Source organism: Amia ocellicauda, chromosome 10, assembly GCF_036373705.1.
Source record: "Amia ocellicauda isolate fAmiCal2 chromosome 10, fAmiCal2.hap1, whole genome shotgun sequence".
NCBI lineage: Eukaryota > Metazoa > Chordata > Actinopteri > Amiiformes > Amiidae > Amia > Amia ocellicauda.
The window spans coordinates 15,355,358-15,372,678 of NC_089859.1; the positions used below are offsets into that span (position 1 = coordinate 15,355,358).

Here is a 17,321-nt window from a genome sequence, read left to right on the forward strand (position 1 = left end):
AACACTTTCATCCAGTTCTCCTCTGAATCATTCAGATGTTCAGTGGCAAACTTCAGACGGGCCTGTACATGTGCTTTCTTGAGCAGGGGGACCTTGCGGGCGCTGCAGGATTTCAGTCCTTCACGGCGTAGTGTTACCAATTGTTTTCTTGCTGACTATGGTCCCAGCTGCCTTGAGATCATTAACAAGATCCTCCTCTGTAGTTCTGGGCTGATTCCTCACCGTTCTCATGATCATTGAAACTCCACGAGGTGAGATCTTGCATGGAGCCCCAGACCGAGGGAGACTGACAGTTATTTTGTGTTTCTTCCATTTGCGAATAATCGCACCAACTGTTGTCACCTTCTCACCAAGCTGCTTGGCGATGGTCTTGTAGCCCATTCCAGCCTTGTGTAGGTCTACAATTTTGTCCCTGACATCCTTGGACAGCTCTTTGGTCTTGGCCATGGTGGAGAGTTTGGAATCTGATTGATTGATTGCTTCTGTGGACAGGTGTCTTTTATACAGGTAACGAGCTGAGATTAGGAGCAGTCCCTTTAAGAGAGTGCTCCTAATCTCAGCTCGTTACCTGTATAAAAGACACCTGGGAACCAGAAATCTTGCTGATTGATAGGGGATCAAATACTTATTTCACTCATTAACATGCAAATGAATTTTTAACTTTTTTGAAATGCGTTTTTCTGGATGTTTTTGTTGTTATTCGGTCTCTCACTTCTAAAATACACCTACCATTAAAATTATAGACTGATCATTTCTTTGTCAGTGGGCAAACGTACAAAATCAGCAGGGGATCAAATACTTTTTTCCCTCACTGTACATTGTGGAAAATTAGCATGGGCTGACTTGAGTCCAGCATTCTCCGTCAAAGACTACACAGTGCCTCATAAGTTTATTTTGCATTTTTATATTAACCTTTTATTTGTTTGTTTTTAGAACATATGTTCATAATTGTACTGGGTAATACAAATTTGTATTTTCTCTTAGCATCAATGAGTCCTACTATTGCTTGTATAATGTGAGATGCACCTTTCTCTCACTCACTGCCCAGGCAAGATTGTCCCTGACAGGAATGGCAGTGACCAAATTGGCAGAAGATCGTGAAATGGGGCACTATGCATTTGAAATCACAGGTATATTATTCAACATTCACAAAATAATTTTTATGGCTTAGACTACTTCATTGGACCAATAAGGATGCTGTACCATCAGTGCTGTGTACATTTGTTTTTATTACTTTTATTACTGCAGGGAATATGATCGAGCGCATCACGGTCTATTGCAACAGCCAACAAGATCTGCAGGAGTGGCTGGAGAGCTTGCACAGCATCACAAAAGGAGGGAGTCCTGTGAGCACCATAGGCAAGGTACCAACACACACCTCCCTGCTTCATCGTTCACCTCACTGCAGTGGCACCTTGATTGTGGTGTTTCGGCACAATTCTGACAAAAACCCACAGGATCAGATGGTCCTCTGTTCGAAACAATCCAGAATGATTGCGGTTCTGTGAGGCCAACAATTTATCTTGCAAAATGGAAAGGTAGACAGCGTGCTGAGAGTGAGGAATTAAAATCTGAGCTGATGAATCTGTCAGTGCCCACCTTTTAGATCAACATTCATCCTCGCCTATGTTAGCATGAGGACACTGAGACAGCACAGGCCTTTATTGAGGAGTGCTTGATCAAACAATCAAAGTGTATCGTTTTTGTGATGATTTGTAATGGCTCTTAAGAATCACAATACATTTTTAACTGATTTTTTTTCTTTAAAGAACACAGACGGCAAGTCGGGCTCTGCCCTCAGCACCCCCTCCCATCCAACACTCTCCCAGGGGTTTGGCACATCCACTGTCCGTGGCCCACTGGAGCCCCCCAAGATCACCAAGCCATGGTCTCTGAGCTGCCTGCGGCCTGCCCCCCCACTCAAGCCTTCAGCAGCGCTGGGCTACAAAGAGGTAGGAGGTTATGCTTTGTGCAGAATCTTGATTTGATTTCAATTTCAATGTATTTTAAGGCATGGGAAAAAAAAACTGTTTGCAAAAGGGTATGTGTCCTTTACAATGAAGTGTAGGTAGGAATAAACAATCTCGTCTGACTTACTTCAGGGGTTCCAATTCAAATCAGAAGCGCTAGTGCCTACGCTGCAATGTAGGAGTGACATGATCTTATTTGCATTGATTCGCTTTGTGATATTCCTTTTAAATGGTTGTGGTTTCAAATTTCCTCGCACATGAACTGCATTACCCCTCCCTCTGGTTCCCCAGTTAGACCACGTAGGTACAGGCAGGAGTTCAGATCTGGTCTGGAGGGGTCTTGTCTTGCTCTCAGTATAATACAAAGTTTATCCTTCTGTAAAAAAAACTGTGCCATAATATATTGCTTGATGCAGCTCCCACCTTCTCCGTCCGGAACAGCGTCAAAAGAACTTCGGCCTGCCTGGAAACATTTTCATTGAAAGAAATGTCTGGGGGGGGAATAAAGATTTTCTATTTACCACCTTCACATCATTCACTGTCCTTGAATTTTCCAAATACGTCTGTGGGACTGGACTGAGCAGGGTATGTGACGTGCCAACACATGCGGCTAGACTGGTGACAGGTGGAAAATAAGGGTGATTTCTGAAGTATTATGATCATTTCCTACCCTATATAATCTTGGATGTAATCGGTTTAAAACCAAGAATAGGTGTTATGAGTATTTTGCATGATAAATGTGTTTTATACATTTATCCATTTTTTTTCACTGTTGGTTATTCTTTCATTACAATTAATAAATACTTTTTTTTTTAGATGTGCCCTTGGGTTTGAGTTTCAGAGAATACTAATAGCGCCACTGTAATTATCACGGCTTCCTTCATGGTCCGTGTGTTGCTGTTTTTCCCCCTTCCCTCTCTCTGGGTTGTAAATGAAGTGAGACTTGGGTCCAGGCGTTGCGGGCGGCTCATTTTCTTTTGTAGATCACGTGAGGAGGACAATGACCAATCATGATGCAACGGACACCGACAACTGTGGGCTCTTGTGTGCTGAGGTTGAGCAGGAGCCTGGGAGAGGGAGGGCTGGGGGAATGAAAGAGGCAGGTTGTGAAATGATCAGACTGTTTGTGATTCCCTTTTTTTCTCATGCACATTCTTCTCTTTCTCTCCATTTGGCTACTATAGAGGATGTCTTATATCCTGAAGGTAAGGCTAGATCTGTGTGTGTGCGCTTATCATGCTGAAGGGTGTGATCTCTGTGCTGCCTGCTGCATTTCTCTCGTTTTGTAGTTTTTTTTAAGCCACTTCCTTTCCTGTTTGTCTCTTTCTCCTTGTGAGGTTCATGTCTCCTTTCTTTCACATGAGAAAGGACCCGCTGCAGTATCGTTTCAGTAACACCTCACTGAAACCATTGCCCAAAGAAACTTTTTTTTTTCTCCATAGTATGTGTGACTGATACCAGCTCAGCCATTGGTATGACCTTGCTTCACTTTTCTGTCAAATGAAAGTTCCCTGTGTACGTAGTTTCCAGTTATCTCTGTGGCATCACAGCAAAGACCTGGGCTCAGGACAACTTTCTCTCTACTGATTATTATTTGAACAATTTAATTTAGATTTATTTTTCAGGTTTACATATCCATTGAATTGGTTGATTTAAGATAGGTTACAGAATTGATTCTTTAGATTTTTTGTATTCCCCAAAATAAAGATTGTAAGAAATTTGGGGACACCTGCACCTGCGGAAACAGATATTTCAAGCAATGAATGTTCTTTTCTATTGGGCTGATAACCCATTTACCTACCTGAGAGGTTTTCTTCATTAAAAGATGTGTTTTTTTGCTGCCCTTTGTTGTATATCTCTCTATGAGACTGGTGTGTGCATTCTGCAAGGCTAATGTCCAGAGCTCGCTGCTACAGTGCTGCTTGAATGGATATCTGGATTGGGAATTACAAAATGTGTTGACTGGGTTCACAGAGCTTTGAACCTTCCCTTAGAAACGTTAACTGTATAGTATACCATGGTAAAACTTAAGTCTTGTAAAGTGTACTATAATGATAGTAAAAGCAAATGAAGCCTGTTGTAGACCTGTGCCAATCACAGCAAAGTAAATGCATGGGGATAATTATAGTACAACCATCTCGGTGCAGATAGACTGAGGGGCTTACTCCCCTAACTCAAATGGAAAAATATTAACAAAAACCAATACACACTTAATCATTGCAGGAGCCAAAGCACCTTGTGTACACTGGTAATTGTACTTTCCAGGCCAAACTGAGAAACCCCGGCTGTCTGTGAGCAAACTGCCATGCTTGCAGTGGTAAAATTCCTTTCCTCAACACTTTTAAAATCCCTTCTCCTGATAACCATTCATGCACTACTGAACTGTCTTGTTGCCCCCCTCCCCCGGCCAGAAGATCCTTCTGTATTTGGTTTTGTTGAAATGGGGATGTGAAGACTTCCAAGTCTAACCTAGTGTTACAGCTAGGTTACGCTTAATTCCCTGCATGTTTTTTTGTTTTTTGTTTTGTTTCTCTTCTTTCTTTTACAGTTTGCAAATTTCTTAAACCATTTGACCAGAAGTGGCAAGCGGGGTGAGGGGGCAAGGGGGCCGGGGGAGGTGGGAGGGAAGTGGTACTAGCAGGTGGCAGCTGTAGATGTTTTTATTTGAATGTTATGAACTTAAAGGGTAGTAAACCTCTGTGCTTCTAAATGCTATCTGCTTATGTGATGGTCTGAGGAGGCAAAGTGTACCACTGGCCAGAACATCTTCATGCGGTGCTTTTTAACAAATGGAAGGAGCAATAAGAAAGTGTCCTTGATGAAGCCGTGCCCATGTGATTGCAGGGATTCCCTAATGATTTATGAATAATGTAAGAACCCAGATTTTTTTTTAACAAATTCTGACTTAATAGTGATTCCCACTGTGCTGGATATTAGTGACTGATTATTTACCTAAATCGTACTGCAATGTACACTGCATGAAGATTTCTGTATCAAAGCAAATTTCAAGACAGCCTTTGGATTTAATTTTTCTCTGTTTTTGGAATTGGAATGAAAAAGCATTAAATTAATTGAAAGTGGCGTAAAGCCCTCCATAGGATCAAAACCTCTGACCCCGTCACATAGGGATGTTTTGGGAAAACATCAGGGTGTTATTCATTGTGTGTGTCGCTCTTTAACATGCTGATAAACTGAGCCTTGCCACAGGGTGTTTGTGTCCTGTTATCTTTGTGATGGTCTGGTCTCTGCACCACTGTTTGACTGTTCCAAATTGTTTCCAATCAGGACTCCAGTAAAAGTCCCAGAACCATGAAGAAATTTCTCCCAAAGCGCAAGGAGAGAAAGGCGTCCGATGATGACTTTCTTCTGAGGAAAAGTAAGTTCTGGAACTGTTTTCCCGGAACTTGAGTAAGATGGCATGTCGTGGCATGTCATGTATAACATTTCAAGTAACTTGTTGAAACAAAACTATCACCTTTTTTTTGTATTGCCTTTCTGTGAAATGAATCATCCATTTATTTGTATTGCTTTTTCACTTCACACTTCACCCGAGGAAGCCCATCCTTTCACCGTCACCCCGTCTTTTTATTTCAGTCTCCCCCTCATCTCCCAGCCCCGAGGGAGAACTGCACAAATTGTTAAGTCCTTTCCAAAATACGAGCGTTATAGTCCAGTCTTCCCTTTGAAGTCTGACTGTAAAACTGCACTGTGCTGTATGTTGTTTTATGAGTGCCCTTCCTGAAATCATAGAAGAAGAACAACATAAAAAAACATCAGAGTTGCCAGAACTGGAATGTGAGAAACAATGAAGATGGTTCTTGTCCTCGTGTACTAGTCAGTGTATCGCCTGCATTGCTCATCACCTTCGTTTCTTTGCCAGGTACTGCTGCCCTGGAAGAGGACGCACAGATTCTGAAAGTCATCGAGGCATACTGCACGGGGGCCAGCTTTCACCATACTGGTGGCTCTAGTAAGAATTTGTTTGTGTTGAAGAGGACTGGTTTAAATGTATTGTCGATGTCTGTGCGTTCTCCTGCAGGCACGTGCAACTTCACGTTAAACATTAATTGTTCATCAGTATACAAAATATCAGTGTAGCAGTGTATATTGTGGGTTTTTAACCTAGGGTCTCGTTCCTTTACGCTATGCAAGGTGATATTAGATGCACTGTGGTTATTGTGGTATTCAAAAGAGTTTGAAAACTGGGACATCTTTAATACTCACTTCCTAGGCAGATACACATTCGATAAAGTCCCTACTTAATATTTTAATATGTTGTACAATGGTTTTAAACCATACTTACCACAGGAAAGAAAACAAGTTCTAGATGAAAAACAAAAAACTTCTTATCACAGAAAACAATGCATTTCAGTCCGATATGCAAACCTAGGTGTCTTTTCTCTGCTTGCAAATTACTCGCCACAGTCATTTTAAATGGGGTTGAGTTTCTTTACTGTGTCAAAGGTCTATCGGCATTTATTGCCTTTGACTCACTTGCCTTGACTCACGGCAAAATGCAGGACACAACATTTCCAAGGCAATTGTAGTGAAATTAAAGTTTGTTTTTCAAACCCGTTGCATAAGTTAAACACCCACACACGAATCCTCCTTCTTCACAGTTTCTCGGAAGGAGTCGGTTCCACAAGTCCTTCTGCCGGAGGAGGAGAAAATCATTGTGGAAGAAACAAAGAGCAACGGTCAGACAGTCATTGAGGAAAAGTAAGGAAGGCGACTCTGTTTCAATAACAATAATAATTTTGTATTCATTTTTTTTTACCAGTGCCTAAAATGGTCATTCAGTTATTTGTGTTGCGAAGGAGGTTGTAATTACACTCGCTAATCCAGATGTGAACAATTGAATAGTCACTCTGTAGAGCTCGGGACACAGACAGCGGAGCTCTTAGTGTCAGACATGGGATTTGCTCTTGCAAGTCTGCCAACATACTCAACCCCTGTCTGCCCTGGAGAGGACCATGGCTTGGATTTGACCCAGCAGAATCATTGGCCTTTACTGGTAGTTTCTGTAGGTTAACTTGCTTGTGAGAAATTTGAATCAACTTTTTTTTTATACTTGAAAACCTTTCCAAAGGATAATGGGTTTGATCCTTTGTGTCCTTGTCTTCTGCAGGAGTCTTGTTGATGCTGTATATGCTTTGAAGGACGAGGTCCAGGAGTTAAAGAAGGTACGGCCACTTTTTCTAATTTTAACTCGCTGTTTTCAATTAAATGTTTAGAATTATTTAGTTATTTTTTTCCCCCCAGTAAAATATACATTCATGGCACGGTCCTACTAACGCATGGAGCAGATATTAGAATATCTTGTGTTTTAATTGACTTTCATGGAAGAAAGAAAAAAGACCTTGTGGCTCCAGTAACCGAATCATACTACAGTCGGGCAGAGGGCGTGTGAAGAGAATACCTGTTACCTTTCATTGTCTCTGTAGGAGAATAAGAGAATGAAGCAGTGTCTGGAGGAGGAGCAGAAGTCGCGGAAGGATCTCGAGAGGCTCGTGAGGAAACTGGTCAAGCAGAAGAACGACTGTACTTGGGAGGATGCCGGCCACTAACCCCCATCCTCACCCCTGACCACCTCCCCACCCCCCAACCCCACCAGTACCCCAGTCCAATCTGTAATCTGTCCCTCCTCCCCAGGCGTCCCTTTGCGTGTCTGCTTGGTTTTTGAAAGCTGCTGGCAGTTTCTGCGGAGTGAGTGACACTCCCCACACAAGCATTTCCGCGAAGCCCATCTGGATGGACATGGCTTCAACTGGATTTCTTTTTTTTTAATCTATAAATATAAAATTCTATTCCTGCTATTTTATTGGGATAGGGAAATAAAGAGGACAGAAATAATCTGAAAAACTAAAATCAAAAAGCTGTTTGTGTGAAAAAAGAAAAGAAAAGCTGAAATCAAGATTGTGTCTGTTTTTGGGTGAGAAAGAAAGAAGAGGAAGTTGCTAAGGAGGATTTGGACTCTCATTGGGACATGGGGATTGGAATACCTCACTGGCCTGCGCGGATGGTGTTAGAAACCCAGCCTGCTTATTCACTCGTTTTCCTCAGAGTGGTTTCTGCTCAGTAGACATTCAGGAAGCCTTGCCTGCCTTGTTCCCCTCTGCGGCTGTCTTCTGCATAGCGCTTTAGCAAAAATGAGAGAGAGATAAAAAGAAAGAAAGATTGTGTTACTCTGAGCACTGTGAAAAGCCTCCTTATTCTAGACTACTTCACTGAAACCAACAAGAAAAACTGATGTACACGCTATGACCCCAAGAAATGCTGCGATTTTTGTTGGAGGACTCTTGTACTAAAAGGAAACAAAAAATGTTTTTTAAAATAAAATTAATAAGCCATCTCATCTCCTGTTGTTGCATGCTCAGATTTTAAGCCGGAGACTTGTCCGTTTTAACCAACGTGCTTTATACAATACTTGAGGTGATGTCCCTCTGTGTAACCTGGGAAAGTATGTTCTGACAGTGACGATGGGAGAAAGAAGATTAAGTGTAAACTTGTAAACTCTTGCAGGTAGTGCATGCTCATATTGCTGTTTTGGAGGAAGCTTGGAGTGCTTTAAGCTTCATAGAAAGAGCGTACTTGAAGTATTGGTCGATTAGACAGGATTAGTTATATTTGGTACCATATTTATTGCAGGGAATTGCTATCTCTTGAAGCTCGTACAGTTTTTGGTAAATCGTGTAAATGTAATATGTCCCACCTTCAGTTCAATACTGTACTGTGAACGCTTCAGTTGCTATCAGATTCACAATTTATTTTTCTTTTAGCGGTGTGTGTGTGTGTGTGTGTGTGTGTGTGTGTGTGTGTGTGTGTGTGTGTGTGTATATATATATATATATATATACACACACACACACACATCTACGTTATCAGTTCTGCATGTATGTGTACAGTATTTTTTAAGTGTATGTCAGATATGTGATGAACAGAAAGTACATTGTATTCATTATTATTTACATTTTCCTCTGCTAATCACATCCAAAAAGCCATCAGGGATATTAGTCTTCTAATATTAATGTATAGGATAATTAAGGAAAAAGAAAAGTGGCAGATATATTGTTTTTTTTTTTTGTATAAACACGGAGAAAAGTTTTTTCAGCTACTCATTATTACAAGATAAAAAAAAATATATATTGCTTATTTATTTTTTATTGAAATGATTAAAGACATTTGGTACTCCGTGAAGCCGGATATTAGCAGGATATTTTTCTTACTTCTCAATCAAATTCGCACATAACTGTTGGTTAGGTAAATGCATTATTTCACGTCCGGTATCACAGAGCGTGCTTTTCAGGCGAGTAGGGGGGGGTAAATTGGGAGAGAACAAAAATGTCCAATGCATATGGATCAATAGCATTTATTAATTATCTTAAACGTAAACAGCCCTACTTTCTTTGTGAACTTTTGCAGTGGTTCTTAATTAAAACCCCTTTGTTCACACTAGGGGCTGATAGGTGGCTGTTCTTTTGTGGCAATGTTTCATTCCCTTATTTTATTGTTCATCTCTTCAAATCCTAGGAAAAATTGAATTTATAAGCCAGTTTTCCCTATCTGATCCCTTCACCTTTTGGGACTGATTCAAACATTTTAAATGCAATGTTACACCATCCATAGGGGCTCTTCTTTAGTTTTAAAAGAAGAGAAGGTGCTTAAAGCAGACTGGACTGCGTGCTGCAGTCCTGCCATAAACGGTCATAAGCAAAGCAGTCTGGGTATGTGGTCAACAAACACTGTAACAGCAGGGTGCAACCTAATAGGAAGAATAAAAGCAAAAAACAAAATGTAATCCAAAAATAAATAAAACCAGAGTTTTCATCTTGTGAAATTCTTACATTTTTATGATTTGCAGTACAGTATCAAAGTTCAACCTGTTGTGATGCTAATGCAATGCAATATATGTGTTGTTGTTTTTCCCAAATTCATTATTTTATAAGCTATGAATTCAAGCCATTGCTGTTGCAGGGGGGATTGTTTAACTTTCAAAAAGTGAAATCACAAACTGGGGACTGTGAACTGTAGTGCACATAGTTAAGGTTACCCTAACTGTTGCTCATGTCGTTCAGACTTTCTCCAGCATGCTTCCACAAACTCCTCACAGAGAAGAGCTTGTGGGAAGTATCTGGTTAGTGAAACCTGTTTGCTTATACAATGCTGTGGGAGATATGCTTATTAGCTGCACACCTCCAACAACGACGATGATGCAATAATTTACTGCAACACTGTGAATCTTTTGATGAGGTCTACCGCAACTTACTGTAAATCCTGAATGACCTGTTACCACTGCTCAGCGTGAGAATCCTGTCCATTCAGAAGCTCAGACAGACCATTCATTTGATAGGCTCAGATACCCATGTGGTTGGACAAGCTGGCCAATCAACAGTCCTGCCCAATCTGATACGCTGCAGACAACCTTTCAAAAACCCTAAGAGGAACCATGGATTAATCCTCAGTCCCTGCCTTGCTCCTTTTAAAGTTGTGCAAGGACTAGATGAGAATATTAAAAAACCTCCTTAAAATGGCAGTAGTATTCCGCCAGCGATCTCAGACGTGACTCTGAAAGTGTTCCACAGATGAAGAGTTGAATGGCATTGAGTACGACTGTTGGCCTTAGCAAAGTTCTATGTGTTTGTGGATGAGAGGTGAGATGGGGTAGGGGAGCGGTGTGGAGGAGTTATGAAATGAGTCTGCTTTTTCCAGGTTTGTGCTCCTCTCTGCAGCTCTCGTTCCATGTATTGTTTGCAGTTGTATTCTATGCAATTATTATTACTATAAATGGTGTTTTTTTTTTTCCTTCCTAACACCTCTGTATTGTTATGCCTGAGTAAGGTATTTCATTTAATAATAAAAAATAAAATAATGTTATAAAGAACATCTGTCTGGATTTCATTCGTGCATCTTTGCTGGTCTTGTCTGTGTTACTTTCAGTGTTTCATATTGTACCTCACCATAATTTAATTGCTGTATTTCTACAGATTTACTATGTTAAGAGGGTTCCCCTTGCCTTAATGAAATTCATTGGTTATGAACTCAAGGCATGCAACATAATCCATTTTCACTAAGCGCAAGGCCACAGAGTCACTACCAACATGTGCTTTTTTTAAACTGAGTGCCTTCCACGGCTCCCTGCTAGTTAATCCATTGCATCTCATTATCAGAGCACAAAGTATTTGATTTATTCTTATTGTACCCTAGTTGCCTACACATTACAGGAATCTGTTCTGTGAGTAAGGACAGTGAGAAACTGCCTTGTGGAGAGGCCGCGAACCAGTAGACTGCTCCTTTTCCAGTGTCCTTCAGGTACTTCAAGTCAATGCTTCAATCAAGAGTGGCCTCCCAAGCTGAAAGAAGTACAGGAAATCTGTGAGTCATCCAAAGCCAATACTGTGCGGGGGGCAGGAGAAAACAAACCCATTATCCTGCCTGCCCATATTTGTTGTTTTTGTGTTTTGTTTTGTTTTGAAATCCGTGATCTTAACCTAAATTTAATTCCATAACTGAAAATCTGTGATTAATCTTCGGTGATGCATCATATGCTTTGGTTACAGTCGGTTAAACCCACGGCTTATGTTCTCATTCATACTATCAACCTGTGTAAGCAGAAAGTTCAGGATATGCCGTTACAGCAACAAACCTACTGCTTGACACCAAAATAGAATGACTGATTCATCTGCTTGAGTAAGATGGTGGGGGTTGTTTGTTTGGTTAGTTTTTTTCTTCTATTTGTTTGCGTTTTCTAAAAATAACACTGAGAGTAGAAAAACATGTAATCTGTGCTACATAAATAGAGGGATATTAATTTATACTGGGGTTTTTTGGTATCTAAAGTTATGACAATGTGGGAAACAACATTTTGAAGGTGACCTTTACACATCCTGTTGTACACTAGCTTAAGGCCAAATTGCATCAAGGTTAAAAGTCCAGTTCTTACAATGACAACGAGAGAAAAGAAACGCAAATATAGTAATTCAACTGAACACAGACGTTTAGTTTCATAGAAAAGCAAAACTGTAGAAGTAGAGAATGGGAAATGTAACTTAGCAGAAGATGAGTGTTGTTCGAGTTGAAAAGTGAAAAGGTTTGAACAAGGAGGAATGCGAGTGTGATAAACATATCCTGTCAGCGCAGTTCAGTGTGTCTCAGAAATGGCCACGCTGTGTGTGTGCCGTCAGCTCACAGTTTCCGTGTGGGAGGGCAGGGTGCCGTGGAACGATCACTACACAGCCACACCGGGATTGGAGCTCTCGGTTCGGTTTGTTAGATTAGGTACGAAATCTGCCCATACCTGGAAAAAAAGCCTTTCAGGACGCGCAGTGTGTACTTGATGAGTGAAAACAATAAGGAAACTTATTTGACTGGGGTTCAAGTGAAAAGCACATCCACTGTTTCTCTGAAGGGAAAATAAACACATAAGACAATTCAAGAAATGGAAACTCACGGTTTTATAAAACGGTACCTAGCTCTATTTTGTTTTTTTTCCTGTATGAAACGTAATTACAAGGATCAATACAGAAAATTTAAGGACCACTTATTTAATTTATTTCCAGAGATCACATGTATCACTTGGCTTATCTGTCAGGTTCTAAAAATCAGTCATACCACATTAAGTAGGATTGTGAAGGGACTAATATAATGGTGGTCTTGTCTAGGGATATTTCGTAAAACTTTCTCCCTATCGTATCCCAAACTGGATTGAGTCTCCCACCACAAACACTCAGCCCTACTCTCCCTGCCACTGTCTGCCAGCCTGCCGGGGGTCCCTACAACTACACAGACCCAAGCAACGCGCCTCATGCCGTTTCCATCTGGGGGAGGCTGGTGTTGGCGGAGGGTCGTGGCCTAAACAGGACAACCCCACATCCGGGAAATATTATTATTATTATTATTATTATTATTATTACTGTAACAGGTAAATCGAATTTATCTCCAAAACAAAACCACAACCACACATACACACACAACCCTTTTGTAAACATTTGCATTGCTTGTTTGTTTTAAAATACTACCAATATTGTAGTATAAAATACTACAAATATGGTTTGTTTGCTTTTTACTTAAATGCATTTTGGTGTTGCGTGGTATTTATTTATTTACATTTACGTCCTAAAATCACATCTATTGTTAGATTTCATTTGTGTTAATGGTAGGATTGGTTTTATAGTTACACTGGGGTGGTTTCTGAGTTATATTTTATTGTGCACGAGAAATAAGTAGAGTATAAACTTGGGGTAGAGTTAGGGATGGTTTTGTACTGTCTTAGCTAAGAAGCAATAAATTGCTGAATGGTTGTACTTCAAATCTGTGGCTAGGAGTGAGGTTCTGGCTAATAGGTAGGGTTAACATCCCATTGGATTAACACAGTGGTTCTATAGCTTAGCATATTGCTAGTAAGCATTGTAATGTCAGAAGCTAAAGGATTGTTGCAGCAGAGTCATAAAGGCCAAGCTTCAGCCTACATAAGTAGGCCTAATGAGAAAGCATTTGTGTTGTCTGTTCTGTTGTCCCAGATGCATGTGTGTATCTCTTGTTCACAAAATGCTGTCAATAAGGGAAAGCAAATGAACACCACTGAAAAGATTAATCACACACTATCTCTGTTAGTGAGGTCTGTGGGCGCAATACTACTAACATCATCAACTTCCTGACTGCATCGGTCTTCATTATTTACCATGATACCGGTTTTGTTTCTTTTGTTTTATGTTCTGTAGTCAATAGTTCCTGCTTTACCTTATTGTCTTGTTTTTGCTGTAGTGCTATTCCTGGTTTTAATAGATCATATTTTGTAGATATGTCACCAAGTTTTAATGTATTTATTGATTTGCAAAGACATTTGTTTTTTTTAGGTATTTGCACAGAAAGCATGTAAGTACACCTCGGGGGAAATTTAACCTGGTGTTAAAACACACACACACAAACAAACTAAGAAAAATTAGACTGATTTATGTGGGAACAAACATTGCAAAGGAAAGCAACAGATAAAAAGTTAAAGAAGGAGAGGTCTGTGGCTTCTCCTCAGTTTTGTCTGTCCTGGAATTGACATGGTGTTCGGTGTACAGAGACAGAGGCCCTCTGACACGTGGTTTCTGTTGCAAGCAGCACAGAGAGGTTTTTACATTTCCTTAGTCTGATACACTTTGATTGGCAGCTGAGATATGAAGCTGCTTTAGTTGGGTCACTGTGCTTGACATTGAATGTGGTCATTCCCTGTGAGTACTCGCATTAGGTAAATATTCATGTACATCCACAGAGTTAATTAAAAAGCACTCATGGAAAATCACATCTACTTGTTAAGTATTGGTATGACTAGACTAGACTAGATGTCTGTCATCTCTGATAATGATACTGTCTGTCTAAATTTGTTTATCTTTCCTTGCTGTAAAAATAAAATAATAATAATAAAAAATATTAGAATGGCAATTGTACAGCTGGAGTATGCCAGTTAATGAGTGATTTACTATATTTTTGTCTTTTTATGTTTACAATTATGCACTGTGTGTGTGTGTGTGTTTGTACATGAATGCCTTCAAAGCCACAAACCAATGCAACAGAGATATATCCTACAATACTTAGACATGCTAAGTATTCACTGCTGTATGTTAATTAAGTTGTCCTTATGTGACCTGTGTCAGGTGAATTTAAAAATCTGACTTAAATGTTTGATATTATGTTCATATTTTGTTATGTATAGCAAATGCAAGGTACTTTGACTATCTGTGTGGGTTTTATAGGAGGTAGTGGTGAAGAGAGGAGTTGTATGTTTGCAGGATGTGTGTCTATGTGCGTGTGTGCACGTGGTTGTGTGTGTCTCAGTGATTGTATTTCCTTAGCACTGAAGATATTTCTTGTCATATTTCATGCTGTGATGGTCTAAGAATTGCTTGAATGAGGGGTTGCTTTTTCAACCCCTCTTTTAAATGCTTTTTAATGAATCCCCTTACTCTTACTAGCTCACATGCATTGCCAGTTACAGGGCTGTTTTCTTTCTGCAGTCAGTTAGTCAGAGTTTGTGCTTATGTGAGCAACACTTGTCTTTCACCTTTCACAAAAGGCCTATTTATTTGTATAAACATGTAATGACAAGACTTTAAAAGGTTAAACAGCACCGAAACAAAAGGTGCAAAGATCTTAATCTGCATATGTAGCACACTGCAACCTCGCTAAATATAACAGCTTCAGAGATGTACCACAAGCACAATAGCATTGAGGATGGGAGCCGGGAGGGTGTGGGGTGAAGCGTCAGGCTGCCTTTGAACTTTTCAGTTTCTAAAGAAAACAACAAAGATTTTGAATTAATTACAAAATGACACCTTTTTAACAGAGAATACACCTCGATCAGTCAGTGATCAGTAAAAGAAGGAATTTTTTTTTTTTAAAGCACAGGACTAGGAAAGCCTGATGGCCTGTTTTAAAACAAAACACAAAATCACTTCAGGTTCCTAAAGCTGTCTGCAGTTTCTACATTAACATTTACAGCTTGTAATTTCTTCAGTATTCTATCGTATTTTTCAAACATTAAATTAGAAAAGTTATAGATTATTATTTTATTTTTTTGTCATTCAATGCAATGGCCACCCATTCTTTGACTTAATGGTTGTTGTCTTTTATTTATCAACATGCAATACTGAATCAGTTCATTGTTATTTTTATATATTAATTTGTGGGTTTTTTTATTAGGAAGCTTCTACAAGCAAAGTTTATTGCCATGCTGTCGGCTTTGGTTAAAATCCCTTGTTTTTTAAAATGTCCTCAGTTCTTGTTTCCATAGAAACTGAATCAGAACCCACCAAAAACCTTTTGTGATATCATTTTGTGGTGAGATTGTCCTGACTTTGTTGTGGCTTGAAATAATTCAATACCATGGCCTAGATTTAAAACTGATACACACTTAACACTTAACCGCATGTTTACTTTTCTAGACAGCACTATTCATAGAGGGTTCTACAGAAATGGCCAGAACCCAGGATGTGATGAAGATAAGCCTTGAAAGTGAGCAAGCGTGGACCTATACATTCCAATAAATAACCTAATGCATATTAAGGTGTCTAGATGTTATCAATAACCAAGAAATGCCACACAGGCCTGGACCAAATCGAAACTTTGACCTTTTCGGGAAAGTACAAATCTTTACCCTTATGTGGTTTCATGTATTGTTAGAAGCTGCTTTTTATTACTTATAAATCAAAAGGTGCTGAGATAATAGTTTGTAATTTGCAATGGGCAAATAGGTCAATGTTTTCCTTAGGTATAAGCCATAGTTGCCCTTCTTGGGTTGTAGTAGGTGATGGCCAAAGTTATAGTCTCCCTCAGGTAGCAAGGAATGGTGCCAAGTAGTCCTTGATAAAAAAAACAAGCGCTCTAACTGCGGGATAACTCTGTAGTAGAGACGGAGTGGAACAGGGTTTCATTTCTTGACATGCATTTCACCTTTGAGGCATGCCTGTGATTAAAATCCACACTGCCGCCTATTCTTGATGCACTGTTTCCTCTTTAACGGGAAGGATGCCTTGCAAACAGGCAGGAAGGAGGGTTAATCATATCCCTTGTTGGGGACCAGATCTTGAGCGGTCAGTCCTGTAATTAATACAGAACATAGTGGAAATTGAGTGGGAGCAACTGCCTCTGTAGCAGCTCTGAGCTCGGAGGCCTTCGAAAATCCCACCCAAAATATGAAAACAGTCATTCAGCCCACTTTAGAACTAATGATGATTTGGTCTTTTCCTCCATGTATGGTTTTAGACCTTATTGCACTGCACTGGGCTTGGGATGAGTAGAGACCCTGTTTTAAGCAAGTAAGCCGCCTGCACTGTTTTCACATGTGGGAAGTGTCTTGCTCACTGTTTGAGTGGCTCTTCGGTGGTTTTGAGTCACAAAGACCTCTTCTCGTCTTGTGATACGCACTCGTGATGATAATAAAACCTTTCTTAGGACACCCAACATCTCAACCTCCTGTGCACTGAATGTCCAATTGAAACCTATAAAAACTAAACAAACAGCAGTGTCGAATTTGAAGTACAGTACTACATCTATGAGGTATATTTTTACTTTATTAGGTATGTATATAGATAAAGATTACCTCAACACTTTTTAACCATTTTTACATTTATCATTTATTTTTGTAATATACTGCTTACAAAATAAATACTGTTTCTTAGTATCTGGACCTAAGCCTATATGATTAAAAAAGGAACTCCTTAGAATCCATTTCCTTTCAAAAACGTTATCTTTCCAAACATGTTCTGCGTTCTTATTCACTGCTGGAGTTTCATTTATCTTCCAGTAAATTACCTCCACATGGAACACAATAAACAAAACAAAATGAAACTGTAGTATAAATTAATTTTA

The 17,321-nt window shown here is 39.7% G+C and overlaps 1 protein-coding gene across 2 annotated transcripts in view; it reads left to right on the forward strand.

Annotated features, from left to right (window-relative positions):
* Positions 1–10,851, forward strand: part of arhgef6 (Rac/Cdc42 guanine nucleotide exchange factor (GEF) 6) — a 36,777-nt gene extending 25,926 nt beyond the window's left edge. The window contains exons 14-22 of one of the 2 annotated variants that reach the window (XM_066715177.1): positions 1,049–1,130; positions 1,249–1,364; positions 1,770–1,952; positions 3,155–3,175; positions 5,256–5,346; positions 5,851–5,940; positions 6,590–6,689; positions 7,099–7,153; positions 7,415–10,851. In XM_066715177.1, coding sequence (XP_066571274.1) covers positions 1,049–1,130; positions 1,249–1,364; positions 1,770–1,952; positions 3,155–3,175; positions 5,256–5,346; positions 5,851–5,940; positions 6,590–6,689; positions 7,099–7,153; positions 7,415–7,537 — 861 coding nt within the window. In that variant the 3' untranslated portion in view covers positions 7,538–10,851. The remainder of the gene's footprint in view (positions 1–1,048; positions 1,131–1,248; positions 1,365–1,769; positions 1,953–3,154; positions 3,176–5,255; positions 5,347–5,850; positions 5,941–6,589; positions 6,690–7,098; positions 7,154–7,414) is intronic. The other variant, XM_066715178.1, reaches the window with a different exon arrangement.
* The last annotated feature ends 6,470 nt before the right edge of the window (positions 10,852–17,321 follow it).